This window comes from Mytilus galloprovincialis, chromosome 1 (assembly GCF_965363235.1).
Source record: "Mytilus galloprovincialis chromosome 1, xbMytGall1.hap1.1, whole genome shotgun sequence".
In the NCBI taxonomy this organism is placed as follows: Eukaryota; Metazoa; Mollusca; class Bivalvia; order Mytilida; family Mytilidae; genus Mytilus; species Mytilus galloprovincialis.
Genome location: NC_134838.1, coordinates 6,655,482 through 6,675,518, shown reverse-complemented (window position 1 = coordinate 6,675,518; position 20,037 = coordinate 6,655,482). Strand labels below are relative to the sequence as shown.

General features: G+C 32.0%; 1 protein-coding gene across 1 annotated transcript; it reads left to right on the top strand.

The window, feature by feature from the left end:
* The first annotated feature begins 6,397 nt into the window (after positions 1–6,397).
* Positions 6,398–9,162, top strand: LOC143064078 (growth arrest and DNA damage-inducible protein GADD45 beta-like). Its single transcript, XM_076236618.1, has 5 exons — positions 6,398–6,558; positions 7,365–7,469; positions 7,710–7,830; positions 8,130–8,335; positions 8,562–9,162. The coding sequence occupies exons 1-4, from the start codon at positions 6,515–6,517 to the stop codon at positions 8,301–8,303; spliced, it is 444 nt and encodes a 147-aa protein (XP_076092733.1). The 5' UTR covers positions 6,398–6,514; the 3' UTR covers positions 8,304–8,335; positions 8,562–9,162.
* Positions 9,163–20,037: the final 10,875 nt, after the last annotated feature.

Sequence of the window (20,037 nt, the reverse complement as noted above, 5' to 3'; positions counted from 1 at the left end):
TAGGGTAATAAAAAATAGGGTTACAAAGCACATACTTGTAAGTTGATTCAACATATTGCATCGATTGTATAGTAACATGCTTGTGGTATTGATTTTTTGCTATTTTTTGCAATATGTACATATATGTAGATATATAGTTTAATATTATGAACGTCATTCTATCGTTTAAAGTCGTATAATATAATAAATATTAAACATAAATACAATCAAGATTCCTTTTGCATGACAAATGAAGGTCTTTCAGAAAGTCGAACTTTCAACTGGTCCGAGAACACAATTATTTCGTGGTGCATTTCTTTTAGAACATAAATGAAAATAAAAAAAATCCCACCAGCGCTTTCTCAAAGAAACTTTTACAGTGTGTTGTACTACTTTTGGGACAAATTATATCAAAATTATAGAAAACTTCATCGTCTCTAACTCAAAATATGGACAATTTTATAAAATAAAATAAAATTTTTTGAGAAATAAATTTGGAAGGGTTATCAAAATTAATGGCAAGTAACCAACTGTCAACACTAGGGACTATATTTGTGAACAACGAAAATCAAGGGACGACAATTGTGGTCTCGGACCAACTGGAAAGTATCTGTATACCTACACTGTTTTAAACACAAAAGCAAGAACTCCCCCCGGCCCCCTAACGCAAATAAATGTATCTATAAATTGTTTGTTGTGTTCCTAACGTGTTTGTAGGTGGGAAGTAACGACTGCAGAAGAAAACATGTTGAATATGGAAAAAACTTGAATTTTAATAGGACACCTATCCTCTCTATAGAAAAGTTTCAATGGTTCTATTACGAACAGAGAACACACTAATCTTCAAACTTGAGCATTGATTGAACGTTCAAATTCCGACCAGACGTTACTTCAGAATGAGTCTTCCACCAATTAGGATGAACTCCAGATAATCTTATGTCGTTACTCTAGCCATACCTTCTCCGGTAACGAGTGTTACGAACCAAAAAGCTAACAGTGATATACAAAAATGCATGGTCAGTCCCCATCCAGGAAATACATTTATGCAAGTGAAAGGTGGTCGTTCGTTTGTCTGTGCAGATGTATGAATACGTAGCCACGTCCGGTCGGAATAGGGACGTCAAATATAATGCCTCTACAGAACCAAGGAATCAACTCTTTAAAGGGTTCATATGTAGTCTGTTTTCAGACACAATTTCAATTCAACTTGCCCCTTTCCACTTCGAAAGATCGGTTAATATCACCAACCGATCTATTTTGCAAAACCTATTTATTTTGTATATATCATTGATTTTTGTTCGTGCTGAATAAGCATTTATTAAAATTTTTGCATCTACATTGTACTAGTAAATGAAGCAATGGGTCATCGGATGACACTTAGTGTATAAGTATAAGTACATTATTCCTAACTTCTCTCGTTTTCCATGATCATCTTCTTTTTATGGCTTATTAATTTTCGTTTGTAATTTAGCTGCAATATTGACGGCTGATCCAGCAGTACACCAATATATTGAGGATTATGTCATATTCAAATTTTTAGTATCAATTGTTTGATTGTTTGTTGCTTTACGTCCAGTGGCAAACATGTCATGCAAGTTCTGAAATAGGGATCGTCTTGAACGCGAAACAGAAAATTCAGACTGCAACTGAAAAAAAACGAGGGTATGTTTGAAAGGCAAAATTTCTGTTCCTATCCAATATTTCTTATTTTCAAATGGCAGTCTACTTCTTTTTAAATAAAAAAAAATGGCTTCTTTTACAAGACCTACCAATTGTATTCAAGGTTAACTTGATTTCGTCCTGAACATGCATGACATATTTGCCTCTGGACGTTAAGCAACCAACAATTAATCAATCATCTTTTCCCCCAGACATCCTTGTGTTTTAATTGATTGTCGAAATAAGCAGACATATTGTCATATAGGTATTAGAACAAGAAACAGAATGATAATCAAACAAGGAAGTCATTATGTATGTCCTTACTGTATATGCAAATTGGTGTCGGCAATCATAAACATTTGAATGTACTTTAACAACTATATATATTGCACCCTTAACTACAAATGCTGATATTTGTTTAAAGTCATTTATTCTGTAATCTCATCTGCGTGTTTATATAATATCATGTACAGGTAAAGAAATAAAACCAAATTATTTTGGCAACAGAATAACGGACTTTGGTTTGTTTGGTAAAACTTCGTACTTTCGACAGGCTGCAAAACACCTATATATACCTACAGGTAATCATTTCCTGTTATCTCTGGGATCACTTGGTGCACTAACACAGAGTACATCTACGGTTTTCCCCATAATATAAATATAATATGTACCTTAACACCAGATGCAAGTTTCATACTGAAATATTATTGTTTAAAAATCGTAAATGAATTAGATTAAGTAAGGCTTCATCTCTTTATCATTCAGTTTTAATTTGCATGTCAGTGCTCAAGGTGAACAATATAATTAAGTAGTTAGACCAGTTATAAAATACAATTGGTACGTACTTAGTACTATAAATTTCATTTTATAAATATTTGTTTGAAAATTTTTGTATTTAATTTACAAACAGTAAGACGTCCCGATTCTTTGTTAGTCACTTCAAATAGTTACCTGACCTATATACATGTTACTTTTCTTTGATCTTTTGTTAAGTGACTAACATGAGAAAGGATACCTGTCGGAAGTGGTCAGAGTATCACATGATAATTGTCGACAATACTGATGCAAGCAGACGACATTGTACTACATACTTCCAGCATACCGTGACGCGGGGGAGTGAGAAACAAATTTTGTTTATCATTTTTGTCAAACCTCCCGTTGAGATACTGAATAAAAAGAGTAATTTGTGTCGGTCATCGTTGAAGAAAAATATATATATCACTTATAAAGGGGGGATAAATGTTTTTACACTTGTCGACTGTGGAAAGCTTTCATTCTCATTGACTGCAATTATCCTTGGCAGTATATAAGAGAATGTATGTGTCATACGAAAGAGCACTGGACGCATGTGTACATCTTACGATTTAATACTAATCAGCTATATTAATGAATCACTACTGTGAGAAAATACACTGACTCATATGACATACATAGTCACAGATCGATAAGTTACTCAGCAAAAACATCTTCATCAGTATGAAATGTAAAAGTCGTTTAATGATCAACCAATCGATATTATTGTTGTGAACCTAGACAAATATTTTGCAACTTTGCAATGCTTAGGACGAGGTTAGTTGGTACGACAAACAACTCACAGTACAAACTAACATTCCGTAAAGATGTTAAGTGGAATGAATCTTCCTATTAACATGCAGATACATGCATACTGAATAAAATATGTCTTCACATAATTATAGAAATAAATACCAATTTGATTCATTTATGTAATTTAGCGTTTGTCTTTATTTGTTTTGCTTTCATTAAAGAGGCTGTATACCTTCTTTATATAATGCAAACAAATGTAGACGTAGTTCGGAAATACAACAAAACATAACACTTCAAGATTGGGTGTGCACAGTGTTGAAATATACGATGATGTCAAAGGGTCCCAGTCAAATATGGTTCTAAGGTATTTAATTCAAGAGTGTTTCCAAAATGTTATCTATCTAAAGCCTTCGGGGTAACCTAGACTGGTGTAGAACTGACGTATGTAAAGGAATGGGTTGTTTGCATTAGACGTTTCCGAAACGTAACTTATGCCTCTCGTAACATACTGGAATGTTAAATATGGAATGCGGAATTTAAAGAATGCTAATCGAATGCATTGTTTTATTACGGGTACTTCATTGAGTATTACGGTTATAAACAAGTATTACCGTGTCTCACCTGGCTGGCGCATATGTCCTTTAAATACCTACCTTCACGGAGTGAACTTTAAAGTTGGCATTATTACAATGGCTTATATATAACATACAGGGGGTCCCGGTCAACACTTTAAAACAAGTTTATCTTGTTAGTAAATACCCCTTACAAAGAAAGGAAAAGTATAATACCCCACCCGAGAGAACGCACTACTAAAATCAGGTCAATTCAGTTGTTGTTTTCATTTTACGGAATATGTACCCATGCATTTGTTATGTTGTTTTCTACTGACACTAGAAAAATCAAATCCATTCAAATTAATCAGATTATCTTAAAGTTTCCGGAACTCTTTAAGAAATTGTGCAGTTATCTCTTGATTTAAAAACAGCTAGATATTTTAAAGTATGAGTGTTCCCTTCACTACACACTTTGTTATATCAGGATGTGTTTAATTCATTCATTATTTTCCCCGAGATTAACATCTTAAGTTTAGTCACTATCAAATCCGATTTTTATGTAGTATAAACTTTCTCATAGTTGTAAAACCACAAATATGTTCAAATACCGTACGCACATTTCTCTAATGCAGCTAACTTCATTCGGGAATTTCAAAAATTTCCTCTAACAAGATGAGTTTCGAACAAAGAAACTTGACAAATCACCAAACGGAGAAAACATATTTTACCAGTAAGTCGATGTATATATCAAATATAAAAAGTAAAGTCACAAAAATACTGAACTCCGAGGAAAATTCAAAACGGAAAGTCTCTAACCAAAGGCAAAACCAAATGATAAAATACATCAAACGAATGGACAACAACTGTCATCTTCCTGACTTGGAACAGGCATTTTCAAGTGTAGAAAATGGAAGATTGAACCTGGTTTTATAGCGCTAAAAACCTCTCACTTGTACGACAGTCGCATCAATTTCCATTATATTGATGCGTGAACAAAAAGTCACAAATAGGGGTACAAAAACAACACAGACCCCACCAAAAATTTCAATTAAGTGCTCCGGGAGGGAAAGCAGATCCTGCTCCACATGTGGCATCCGTCGTGTTGCTCATGTTTTTACAAAGGCGGTAAATAGTCTAATTCTGTAGGTCACGTTCATGGTTCCTTGTCCACGAAACTGCAGGAACATTGCCGACAGGTGCTTGTCTCAACTTTATAGCAAGACATGTTTACCTACCTATAAGGAAGATAAACTAACATATTTAACCCAGATTTACTAACGAACTAATTAACGTGCATATTACAATACCATCTGTCAAAAAGGAGATAACATATCATCTTAACTGTACAAGGTCGGGAAGGCACGGTGAGCCGGGATTTGCCGGAAACACATGATATCTGTAATATATGTAAATATTAATTATCATGTGTTTGTATGATCTTGTTTGATTTAGATATGACAGTCACACGAAATGCACACAACGGAAGTCCACAAACACTTTATGATTGTAGGATATCCGTTATAGCTTGGAAAACAAAATTATTATTTTTTTTAAATAAAGTAAATATATAGAGACATATTCAGTTTGATATTTCCATAATTGCGGCCATTATTGTGCTAGCCTATTGTAAACCATTTGGACGGATTGTTTGATGACTCGAGTATTTTAACCTTTAAGGTATAAAGTAAAGCCGAAATTGGGAATGAAACTCTTTGTCCCTAAAGTGAGCAACATCATTTTATCAATAAAACAGTAATGGATTTGACATTAAATAGTGGTCGTCCACCTATTTAAAGCTTTTCATGTACTGGTCAACGACTTCTACCCAACAAAGGCCAATGACCAACAAGTAATTTTAGATCTTTTATGCATTACAATTTTAATTTGTTATATTTATAAATATATATAAATAATATAACAGCATGAATGCATGGAACTCATGGTATCTCGCAGTGCGATACACATTTGAGTGCAACCAGTGTGGTGCAACTGTTTAGATTATATTTTTTTAATTCAGAGTTTTAAATTTGTCGGTCTAACACTTACTTTAAAAAGCTAAAAAAAATCTCCGTTGGTGCAAATGTGTTGTATCAGTTCAGTTTGCCAATCCCCACACTGGATCGAAATCACACCTAGTTACCTTCTCAATATAATGCAACTGTACCAAATTCAAAACGGTTGAAATAATTTATTACATAATGATATTTTTGTTAATTTTTGTCATTTCGCTCTTTTCTGATCGATATAAAAGATTTTTGTAGGATGGATGAGACAGAAAAATACCCATTGAACAGTGCACTTTAAATTGGTTCAGTATCAATCAGTAGTTTAATCACTTCGTACCAACGTAAGGTTAACGTACCTGATAGTTGGGAGAATTTGTACTGTAGTAATTTAAATGAAGCGTTTTATCGATTATTTGGAGACAGTTTTTAACAATTTCTTGAATGCAACATTCATGTTTATTACTTGTCTATAAATTTCTGCCAAAAAAAAGATTCTATGTTTTCATAATCGTGAAATATTCGAGGAAATTTGAATTTCCAAGGTCTTTGAGTCTATTCATTGTTGAAGACCAACCAATCAAATGCCAGTAAATATAGTATGTTCCGCCCTATTCTTAGTATAGGTATAAAAGCAACGACTTTACTACGTTATCATTTAAACATACGACAACTATTACTTACAACACGTGGATTTATATTTCTTAATAATTTATTGGAAGTATCGTACTAGTTTGTTGGATAATAATTTATCAGGATTACATACAATTTATAATGACATTCTCTGAGGATATTGCAGTTTTCATGGAATCGCAAAGGTAAATATAATAATCAATTAGTATCATTAAGTACAGAAGCTGTAAGTCTTTGTTCTGTGTTTTAACAATCTCTTTTGTTAATTTTAAGGGACTACATTTTAACGAAAGCACCTTACATTGAAAAATGCAACTCATATTAAGTCTCATAATTTAAGAAAGCATCAATTATTTTTTTTTGAAAATGCAATATACATATGTCAAAAATCACAAGCATGTAGACAATGGAAATGTTCAAACACATATTGTTAGCTACATTATGCTAGGGGTTGATACCTTGCTCGTTTTAAACAAAGTATGCTAATGTATTTTTCTTAGTAAGTTTAAGGTTAGAGTTTAATATATGCATTTTTCACATCTTATTATTGTTATCATTGATTTGCAATAGACAAGTTTGAATAATGTAGAACGTTATCTATCTAGTCACATGTGACATTTCTTAATTACATATTCCTGACATAGTCATAGTGTTTCGTAATCAGTAAAGTACAAATACTACAAACGCAGAAAACCTGAAAAAACATTATGTATATTAACCTCCTACAGTCAATGCTACAGTGGGCGTCACATGATATGCGTAAGATGTAGGACGTCCTATATAAAATATTTAACCTTTCATCAATTATGCAAGGTTATTACGAAATGTGCTGTTTACTGCATTTATATAAACGATGAACTAGAAAAACATTGCATAATTCACAAATATTTTTATAAACATGCACTTTTATCTGTTATTCTGATAACATTTGAAAATTATTTCGTACTCAATAACAGAAAATAAAACTTATAATGTTCTGTTTCTTTTCTAGAAATGTGAACAACATAGGGTTTGCCCTGAAAAAGTTGCTAGTGAAGGCACAGGAAGATGGCAGAATTGTTGTTGGAGTTTATGAATGCGCACAGATCTTACAAAAGTAAGTGTACATATCATTAGTCACTGTATATGAATAGTAAAGACAGATGAAGAGTTGGCTATTAAAGATGCTAGCAGTAAAATGGGATTCAGTAAAAAGTAACGAAAGCTAAATCAAGAGTTGGCAAATATTCTAGCAATAAAAAAAGATATAGCATTTCAATTTATTGCTTTTACAGAAATTTGATATCCGGTTCTGTATGCATTGTTTTATACTTATGATTTTCTCTTGTTTTTGCAGTTCTCCAGAAACAGTTCGACTGTGTTTGCTACCAGAGATGGCCGAAACAGACGTAACAGTGCAAATTCATCATAAACTTGTTGAAGCTTTCTGCTGGGAAAATGACATCGAAGTCGTTAAGGTAAGATTACATAAGAGCTTTTGTTGTCATTTTAGTGAAACAGGATATTCCATTAAGTATATGTAGTAAATCATTTTTTTGGAAAGTTGTTGTTTTATTTCCTAGTAATAAACAAGGGGATTCCCTGAAAATATATCGTGATTAGTTTTGAGAAACAAGGATGTTAAATATCAAGTCACTGCTTGAATGAAAATTCTGAGAAAATCAATATTGGAACCTACGCACATTAAAATAGATAAACATGTTTATAACTTGGTTTTTTTTATATCATTACGTAACAATTTGTTGTTGTTTTTCAGGTTGACAGCCTAAAAAAGATGGAAAAGGTGTTAATCGGCGAGGAGGTTGAAGGGAATGGTATTGACTGTGTACTGATACAGAACGCTAAGACAGACAGCAGTGCTGATGACTTCATAAATAACTACTATTCCATGTTATCCAACCAATGTCCTGTTATTGACCTACCTGAATGAAGAACATCCAGGGTTTTCATTGAATTTTCCAGGTAATTAAAACAAATTTGTTTGAAAGCAATCATACTATTTGTGACTTGTGTGCAAACCATGAGAAATTAAAGAAAAAAAAAAGATTTTTTCAAGAGACGACACTATCCAGACTTTTGGAGATAAACATTCTTGTTTTACTATGCATGTATAATGCTATTGAAAGTGTGAAATGTATTTGTAAATATATGTACTCTGGTTTGACAATCTTCTTTATTATTTGTTTAGGAAGCCAAAACCTGGTCAATAAAATCAATCTACATAGACAGAAATCGTCTGCTTTAAGAGGACGTCAGATGACAACTCTGGAGAACCCATAGACAGAACATTGGACTAGCACCTCAAAACAACTGTTGCATACCGTTTGCAACATGTAGTACGTAAAACTACAATGATCCAGTGCTGCACCAAGAATGTTTCTACCATAGCCGCTAAACCATGCTCATCATTGATACCCAACTGTTGTGTACTGTTAGCAACATATTACATCAGTCATTGCGTGACAGAAGACGTGAATATATCAGATCTTCGAGGCACACGTGATTAGACTTAAGTTCATATTCGTGATATATACATTTTATTGCATATATCAATATAATGATCCCGAACTTAAGAGCATATATCCATTGTGCTCTTACAGTAATTGTTAACATTAGACATCGTTTGCTGTGTGTATTATTATTTAGTACATGTAAATTAACAACTTCAAACAGACATGACTCATATTGTGAAATATATGAATGTTTATAAATATATGTTGTACAAAATTTCACTGTTTTCATTAATTATGAATTAGAATGTGTTTATGAATAAATAATATACGAAAATATTTTACCATTTTTATTTAAGATAAAACATAAATATATGCTCGGCCTTCAAGTACCATTTCTAACGAAACAAACGCTACAAACGCCACAAACAAACAAAAATGAATACAACAAAGGATTCCACAAAAACATAAAAGTCAAGAGAGAGAGAGAAGAAGTTTTTTTTTGTTTACAAATAAACGAATAAACATGAAGTTACAAGTTTTATTCACGATTCAGTTTTGAATTGACAGAAAAATTATTGCTGAGTTTGTTGTTTAATCGAGAGTACATTAGCAAAGTTGTATTGTTACTGCACAATTAACAGGACAATCGGAAAGAAAACAGGAAATCTATTGTATAAACAAAACACAATTAACTTCCGAATCGTGTAGTCCTTCAGATGTTATTTCATTGAATGTCCTTGTTCGTCAGTTTAATACTATTAAGTTTGTAAGTGTTAAATGCATCAAAATCGACTTTTGTAAGGATCAAATGTACCAATACTAAAATTGACAATAATGAGCATTTGTGCAATTGTTTCTGTAAGAAGCGAAAAGAAAGCGATTATTTTGTTTTAAACCATTCTGTATCAGCATATCATAAACAACAAGCAGGATCTATTTTTCCTTATCCGTTTCATACTTATGTTAAAGTACGTCACTGTATTTCCGTTGTCAATTTTCTTAATAACATATCAATTGGCTCCTTTGAAGGTGAAGGCAATTTAAAATTCTAAACTTTAAAGCTGAGGACCGTCATTAGATATTTTCAATCTAAATAGGTAGTTCTCTGAAAATCTTCTGTAGCAACCACAGACGTAGGAATGGTATTACGAAACATCTCTTTGATTTAGAATCGGCATGTTCTTGCATATGATATATCATTTCCATGGAAAAAATAATAATTCTGGAATTTGGTTTCTGTCCTTTAAACGAGATCTTGCAAGAAGATGCGCACAGTTATGTTACTTGATTTTGTTAATGAAGGAAGGATATATGTTGTTGCGACATTTTCTTGCCTAGCTAGTTTGCATGTAGCCATTTGTTTTCTCGTTTGAAATTGTTTTACATTGTCATTTCGAGGCCTTTTAATGCTCACTATGCGGTATGGGCTTTGCTCATTTTTGAAGGCCGTGCGGTGAACTATAGTTGTTAATTTCTGTGTCATTTTGGTCTCTTGTGGAGAGTTGTCTCATTGGCAATCATATCGCATCAATTTTTTTATATTTATGAAAATCTGCCAACATTATTTCAAATGGAAATGGCAATTCTCTAGATAAAGACTAACCTACAGATAATGTGTCTATATAATCTATAGCTAAATGACTGATACAATCAACCTATATAGCTGATTATGCGGTATAGTTTTACTCATTGTTGAAGGCCGTACGGTGCCTTATAGCTGTTAATTTCTGTATCAATTGGTCTTTTATGGAGACTTGTTTCATTGGCAACCATATCACATCCTCGTATTTTCATATAAAAAATTGGTATACAAACGACTTACATTGTAGTAAGTAGTCCCAAAATATCGAATTTACATGGTATGCGAAATCATTAAATTTAAAGATGAATTTGAAAACTAATTAACGGTGTGTCAATATCGTCATATATACATTAGCATGACGATTATTTGTTGCATATATACATTCCTTCGCTTGAAGATTATTTGTCACACATATACATTCCATAGTTTGGGGATTATTTGTAGATATATATAAAGCAGTGTATATTACATGTCTAATACTGTTATTGTTTGATGGCAACAATACGAGTTCAAGCATGCAAATACTACTTCCGAATTAATACCTGGGTTAGCCCAATCCCTAATTTTTTTTGTGGAAACGTGTTTTCAATTTTTGTTAATGTTTTGGAACCTGTTTTCTGTCTTGCGTTTTGTCTTTTTGTAGATGTAAACGTAATAGTCTCCTTGAGTTAAATATCTCTAGCAGTAAATTTTTAAGAAGTCTGTAAACTGCCTGCTGCCAGGCTAAATCATTTCTAAAATGTTCAGTATCATTGATTATATGCGTACTCATAAAACAGGCTGTTGGTTTTATCGCTCAAAATGTTTTACTTTTTTCATGTCTGGAACATCACAAAACAACTGTCGCTTTTACTTTCCCATAAGGGATGTTTTTTTTCATTTTTTGGAAGGGCAGTAGAGTTTACAAGTTTGTGGTTTTAACCGTGACTGAGAGTGAAACCATTGCAAGGAAATCGGTCCTACATCTTTTCAACGTCCATGCCGGTCTACACACTTTGAAGATCCTACTAATTTATAGACTATTTACTGTTTACTCTGATCGAATTCGCTGCAAATCAAAAGTCAGGATAGGTAAAAGACGTTTTCTCAAATCTCTTGACGTTAAGTTATACATTAGTCGTTTTATTGGAACCCACCAAAGGTTTGTTGCGAGAATCTTCACCTTGCAACACGATGGTTTGGGTTTAACGTCCACATATAACCCAGAAAAGGCGTTGCATTACAATACAATTACATTAGATGTATGTTTTTTATTATGATACTTTATTCTGATTGGCTAACTGCACATCACGTGTTTTTCCGCAAGCAATTGCATTGCTCAATAAAACTTTTCATTCATGATAACACGTGGTCCCACAATAAAGTGCACAGGTGAATTAAATAAAACAATAATAAAATTCGTGTTTTCATGATCATTGCTAAAAAAATGTAATTATAAGTATTGAATGCTTCTTTTTTCAACTTCATAGGGTTATAAAAGCGTTGACCGCGTGCGCACATTTATAGTATGAAGCGCTTCATACAAAATGTACTTCGGTCAACGCTTTTACATCCCAATGAAGTTACAAAAAGAAGCATTCAATTCTTAGATACAATTCGTGCAATCAGTCCAACGAAAAGTAACTTTACTTCAAATTATTATTCTTTTGAATATTAATTCTTGATTCCAGGAATAAGTTAGAATGAAAGCGTTTATCAACTGTAAAATGCATGCAACTCATTTTCATTACAATTCACTGTTGATTATGCAACTTAACAATTGTTTTTCTCTCTAAATAACGAATATTAATAATCTACAACCTATATATTGCCTTTAATGTTAACTATTTTAAGTTTTAAAACATCGATGTTTATGGTTTTTTGGTCATAATTATTACAATGCTGTCAACTTTTAATGTAAAATAGAATAAACACAAATCAATAAAAACATCATCAAAATGATTAAAAGATGTTAAATGTCTTATTAGTCATATTAAACGATGGTTGTAATAATTTGGAACAACTTACACCTGTTACAGAAAATGTTTTTGTGCGACTACAACACCCGCAATGTCTTTTTCGAATGCTTAATATAAAAAAGATGTGGTTTGATTGCCAATGAGACACATCAGAGTTCAAATAAAGTAAGTGTAAGCAATTATTGGCTATTAAATACGTACATGTATACGATAGAAACAATCGCATTATCAGTTTGCAATAAATCTGAATAAATCTTAGAATTAAGCATGTCTCTGACCCTTAGAAATTCATTTAAGGTAAAAGACGTTTACTCAAATCTCTGGGCGTTTTATATTAGTCGATTTATTGGAACCAACCAAAGGTTTGTTGCAAGAATCATCACCTGGCAACACGATGTTGTAGGATTTAATCCAGAATAGGCATTGAATCACAATATACAATTCGTGCAATTGATCCGACAAAAAGTAGCTTGCTTGAAATTATAATTATTTGTTTTTTATATTCTTGATTCCAGGAATCAGTTTGGATGAAAGTCTGTATACTCATATTTTTTTATTTTTTATTTACCGTCGATATTTTTTTTCCTTCTTTTTATGAAACAATCGTCATTCGTTTCCTGTTGTACCCTGAACTGTAGATGAATTTACAATTGTAAATAATAATAATATTTAAAGTCATTATTTGTTATTTTGACTTAAATTTATGTATTTCCTTTCTGACGTGGTACATAATTAAATGTGAAATGTTTTCGTCGTGTTATAATGCCTAAGACATGATACTAATGTTTCCACCTACAACTTATAAGTTTTTTGTCGCAGTCTAAAATAGCATGTCCTACGATATTCTACGAGACTTCTCACATCCTAAAACCGATTACTCTTGAATAAAAAAATAATCACATCTCGAACAACGTGATTCTCCGTCGTCTGCTTCCAAGTTGTTATTGTATTTCTAGCTATTACGGGACATGCATGGGAATTGTTTTAAATAGAATGTAAGTTTTTACGTTACATCAGAGATTTCATATATAAAATTATAAACATTAGTGCATGATCATTGGAAATATAATAAATGATTCAAACTATATATATATATGTGTGATTGATGGATGACAACACATTCTAGACAACTGTTTTCTTTGGTTGGTTGATAGATTCTTGCTTGCTTAACGTCTACTGATTTTGAAGATAAGAGTATTACACAGTATCTTAAATCAGAAATACGCTACAGGAATGATGAAAGTTTACTATGGAGAACTTGGTAGTATATTCTGTCCAAGGGTCAGCCTAATCTCATATGCTATCAAGGGACAATGTCCAATCCTAAAAAGACAGAAATAAGATGTAATATGAGTGCAAATAAGGCAACTCTCAATCCAAGTCACCATGTGTTAAAAGTAAACAATTATGGATCAAAGTACAGCATTCAACACGTAGCCTTGGCTCACACAGAACATCAATCTATAAATTGCCCGAAATTGACTAGTGTAAAACCAACCAAAACAGGAATTCAACGAGTCTGTGGGATATCCTAGCTTTATACATTTCCTTGGGTATCATACAAAATGCATGCATTAAATGAAAAACAGTACAATAAAATCTGTCAAATATAGCGACAGCTTTTCTAATAAGCCTGTTAATCACTATGATTGTAAATTGTGATCCGGTAAAACCTGTTAGTGTCCGAATGGAACAGATTATTAACTTGTCGTTTTATATAACGCCTATTTTGGTTGATGATTTCTAACTTATATATACATCTTCTAATCATAAAGTGAATTGCATTTAGTTTAAAGAATTCAAATGCATGCCCACCAGGAGGGTTGACCATGAATCATGAACAATGAACCTCTCTTTTCATGGTTCGTTCATCAACTTTGAAATGTCATTATATAGTAGACACGATCTTGATCTAAAGAACTTTCAACTTAATAGCTGAGTTATAATCAGCAATGCAAGCAAAACATTTCAGCACTAGTATTCTGGATTGGTTTTCATATTTTTTTTATTCTTTATACTGTGCTTTACCTTGTTCAGTTTTATCGAATAAACATGTTTTCATACCATCTCATTTATTTGCCAAGAACATATATTTCCTGTAAATATGTAAGCATAAACAGTCTTTTATTGCGTTTAAAATAGGATGTGTTTGTGTAAACAGGATATAATCACCCAATTCATTCATGGACACTGTATGTTGACATCTATATGTGTATTGTTGTTTGGCGTTGTCATTGGCATTTTATTTTTATTTTGTCTTTCTTTTGGTGGTATTTAGACATTAAAAAAAACGCATTAGTAAGCATTATTATTCTGTACTACTGACAAACATAACAGATCTGCAAAGTCGTCCATCTACATGCCATCACACCTCATATTTTACGTTACAACCCTATAATAGGCCGACTGGAAAAAATAAACATCACAACTACTAAGTATATAAATTTTATAAATTTTCTATATAGCCCAATTGGCCGAGTTGTCTTTGTCTCTAACAACTGTACAGGTGACGAGGAAACCATCAAGTCACAAACGCATTGGTACCTATTTTCCTAAGGGGACATTATTGCAAACTACAGAAGCCTTACTCTCAAAGGCATGTGTGTAAGTCTTATGATTTATGATATGATACTAGGTTAGATAAATAAAGGCAATAGTAGTATACCGCTGTACAAAAGTCATAAATTGTTTTAGAGGAAAACAAATGCGGTATACAAACTAAAACCGAGGGAAATACATCAACTATATAAGAGGAAAACAATGAAACAACAGAAACACTGAAGTGCAAACAAAAAACAAAGGACAATGCAACATACATAGAAACGCAGTATCAGATAACAACTGCCATTTTCCTAACTAAGTACAGGACATTTTAAGAAAAAATGGTGGATTGAATCTGGTTTTGTGGCTAGCCAAACCTTTCGAAAATATAAGATATGTTTTTTTTTTTCAATAAAAGGGCTAATGAAGAGTTAAGTAAATAATTACAATGATTCTGATAATTGACTGAATAATTTTGATCGGCATATAATATAATCATCTCAATTCTAATATCTTTAACAACAACCAGACCAGAGTCATATGCATATAAGTATTAAAAAAACATTACCGTTATACATTGATATTAACAGGTACATATTTTTAATAGTTTACATTTGGAATACTAGAAGATATACATAAAATAGGTGAATTATATGGTATAGAAAGACAACAATGTCGACCCAATGTCATGGTTGTGGGTGTCATTTAGAATAAAATTATAATTAAATATTCGACATAAGATTTCAGAATTAATATTTTCAATAAATTATGACATAACAGTTCACACTGAGGTGAAGTTCTGGTTGTCCCACTTTATTAAAAAAAAAGTTGGAAAAGTTGTCCCACTTTCATGACTTTATACAATTAAGGTAAGAAATTAAGTGGGACTACCAGAATGTTGACATGCATGATGACCGAAATGCACTGTTCTACCTGAGTTTTAGATATGTTAACACCCATTAGCAAATTAGAATCTGATTGATTTGATGATAGAAAGAAAAAAATCTATTAAAGAAACTTTAAAAATAGATATTTCTCTATAGCACAGAGTGACCCAAGCACACAGAATGACAGAATATTTTCATCAGCTTTAAATCTACAAAGCATAATGAGTTACAAATCCACACATTATAAAATATATATCAAATACAGAACAGAACATATAAATACGAAACAATGCAGCACCATTTTCTCTTGGAAATCATACCTCATTTTCTTATTTTTTAAAAAACAAAATACACTCAATGCAAAACAGTACATTACACAATACACAATGTATACAAAACTTTACATTACAGACAACATTATTAATTAAAAAACAAACATTACACAAAACGCTGTTTTGAAACACGCCAACAGTACATTAACAAAACACAGTTACTACAAAACGGTACAGTTTAATGCCAGACGGTACCCGTAAAGCAAAACAGTATACACCACACTAGTGTTGAACATCAAATAGCTGAATAGTTCCTTATGTTATGTTTTGTTGTTACAGCAACATGTTGTATATATATATATATATAATTCTATTACGTCATAACACTTCCGGTATTAGATGAGATAGTACTGCGCAACTGCAACCTCAATGTGTTGCTAACTTTGCTATTGAGCGGACGTGGTTTGTCTCGATGCGCAACCTCTAACTAAGAATTCATTAAAGATATATTAAGTCAATGTGATTGACTTGTACATATATTTTATTTATATTGAAAAAGTATATGTCTTTATAAAAAGATTTTTTACGCAAGTAAAAATCTTATAATTATTTCGTTTGTGAAACGAGATTATTTTATTACTTGACAAAGATAAACAAAATAGGAAAAAATCAGCCACAAATACAGATGTTGGAGTATAAACATAATTAAACAAAGATGATAAATGTTGTTCCTGATTGAAACAAAGCTCACTAAAACGTTGTAGAAAATCAATCATACTGTAGACTGTCTGATCTGTAGATTAAACAGGTTATCTCGTGTAATCAATATTTTATTTTCTTATTTATCTAAAAAATGACATGCAAGTGTATATTGTATCGTATATTGTTCATTTTTTTTATTCCGTTTTCCTTACAGATTGTATTGTTCATCCGTTAGGACGTTATATGATATAGTTGGCACGGTTTGGGATTATTTATTTTTTCATTTATTGTTCTGTAATAAGCGTACTGAACAGAACACCGTCTACATAATTTATTTCAGTACTCATTGCCCTGTATTCATTATACATACTACAAATTCATATTGTATTCTTTGTTACAAATAAGTAGTGCGATTACCAGGGCATCGATTGAAACTCGCCTGACATGACCCTCTTTGATACGATTGCTGCAATTTAATAAAATCGGTAATGTTGTGTAAGAATCATTTCATAATACTAGATAAGATAAGATATGTTTTCTTCCAATAAAAGGGCTCATTATTTCTGATAACTGACATAATAATTTTGAGCATACAATATACTTATCTCAATTCTAATATCTTTAACCACAGCCAAATCAAGAGTCATAAGCATATAAGTTTAAAAAAAAGAAGCATAACCGTTATAAATGATATTCCCTAATTTCTGTGCTATTTTCACATTTCCTGACCGATGTGAGAAAAATGTTTCTCCTCACTAGTGAAAAATCTGTTCTCGGCAAATGATTGGTTGAAATTTAATTGTGACGTTAAATTTTCTTGTTTACTTCTGAATTTTCTTATGAGACGTCATGAAAATAGGTACACAACTTTCCTCAAATCTTTGAAAAGGAAGGATAAAAACCATAAGAGAAACAGATTCCACAACTGTAACCCGTGTATTACGATATTTCTCCACTCTCGACGGTTAAATTTTAATTATTCAAAAAGCTTGCAAGCCTCACGCTTTAAGTCTCGAGTGGAGAAATATTGTAATACACTTGTTGCAGTGTAGACATCTATAATTAACAGGCAAATTTAGATGGTTTACAATGGAATAACTAGTATGATATACATGATATACATGAAACAGGTGAATTATATGGTATAGAAAGACAACAATGTCGACCCAATGTCATGGTTGTGGGTGTCATTTTGAATAAAATGATGATTATATATTCGACATAAGATTTGAGAATTAATATTTGCAAGAAATTATGACATAACAATTGATTACATACATACATCTCAATACATAACTAGTGTCAACAATGACAATTCTAACTGCTGTTTTACAAAACAAAATGGCAGGTGTCCTTCTGGTTGTCCCACATTATACAGTTAATGATGGAAAGGTAAGAAATGAAGTGGGGCAACCAGTTAGTTTACATACAGGATAAAAGCAATGCATTAAAACTGTTTTGATTGCATTTCAGTTGTTTTAACACCCATAGCAAATTAGAAATTTCATTGTTTTGATGATAGAAAAAAAAACACTTAATTTTCTTTTAAAGAAACACTAAAAATAGATATTTCTCCCAAGCACAAAGAATAACATGATACTTTTATCAGCTTTTAATCTACCAAAAGCATATTGCGTTTAAAAATTAACTCATTATAAAACAAAACACACTAAATGCAAACAGTACATTACATAACACAATTAATAATAATAAAAAAAAACAGTACATCTAAAAAAACGTTGTATTGAAGTACGCAACACAACATAGACAAACACAGTTAAAACAAAACAGTACAGTGCAATGACAGACGGTACCCATAAGACATTCAAAAGCAGTATACGACATACAAGTGTTGTACATCAAATAGCTGAATAGTTCCTTATGTTATGCTTTGTCGTGACAGCAGCATGTTTTATAGATGTCATTCTATCTCGGAATATATTTAATACTGAAGTAACCAGTGGTGTCAAACTCTAAGTTAGCTTATTCCATGTTGAATGATTGCCAATGAGACAATTATCTATCAAAGAAAAAAGGAGTAGGAGGTGCCCGTATCACCTTCCTAACCACTTGCACCGGAAAAATAGGTGCAAACGAAAAAGGAAAAAATCAGACACAAAACTAAACAAAGTGAAAAAATGTTGTTCAAAATCCAAACAAAGCTCACCAACCTGCTGTAGAAAATCAATGGTAGACTGTCTGGTTTGTAGACTTAAAACTTGTAACTTCATGTTATCAATACTATATGTTTTTTAACTATCATCGCAATGACACGAATGTGTATATTGTTCACTATTTCTTCCGTTTTCATTAAAGATTATATTGTTCATCCGTTCGAACGTTATACGATATAATTGGCAGGGTTTGGGATAAGCTATTTTTTATCTATTGTTCTTTTGTAACAGTACATTACAGACTACCGTCTACATAATTTATTTCAGTACTGAATGCCCTGTATTCATTATACATGTACTAAATTCATATTAAATTTTGTGTTACAATATCAGTAATAAGTAGTTAGATTACCAGGACATTGTTTGAGACTCGCCTGACATGACCCTCTTGGATACATTTGATGAAATTTAATAACATCGGTAATGATGAGTACGATTTATTTTATAAAAGACCTATTTAACTTAATCATAATGTTTTATTTTCATTCATAGTATAGATGACATACAAGTACTCTTACAAATAGCTCATTGTTACAAAATTGTTTCTAACAAAATGCACTGTAAATTACTAGTAAGTAATCCAGTACTACAGTTGATATACTTTGTTAATTTAATTGTTGTGTACAAACAAGTATTTTCAGCTGCAAACCTTGTTTGTGTTGATTTGAAAGTTCATACAAAAACGACTTAATGTATAACGTCGTTAGAAACCGTGTTGCTGTTTCAATAAAGCCAATTTATCACGAGTGCAACTACCTTCACCAGGTATAGATGGCTAGCAATATATGGTAACTGGCAATTATTGCATGCTAATCAGGTCGAATGCATGTTAAAAAAAGACATAATTTTAACACTACAATGTAAAAGATCGACATGTTTTTAACATAAAGAAGTTCCGAAGTTTCAATAATGTCCGCTGGAAGACATGTCAACATTCCTGGTTTCATTATTTTGATTCCGAGTAGTCATGTCTTTACTCTAGCATTGGACCCTTGGTCACTGCTTGACAGTACACTTACTGAAGCGAAAAGGAGGTTTTGCCAGGATAACAGGCTTAAGTTTTGCGATGTAATTAAACGAGAAGTATAACAATTT

Bases quoted from the DNA above. Each gene is read 5' to 3' on its own strand.
- LOC143064078 (XM_076236618.1), top strand. From the start codon at position 6,515: ATGACATTCTCTGAGGATATTGCAGTTTTCATGGAATCGCAAAG. The intron at 7,470-7,709 runs GTAAGTGTACAT...TTGTTTTTGCAG, and splicing joins TGCGCACAGATCTTACAAAA to TTCTCCAGAAACAGTTCGAC. The intron at 7,831-8,129 runs GTAAGATTACAT...GTTGTTTTTCAG, and splicing joins ATGACATCGAAGTCGTTAAG to GTTGACAGCCTAAAAAAGAT.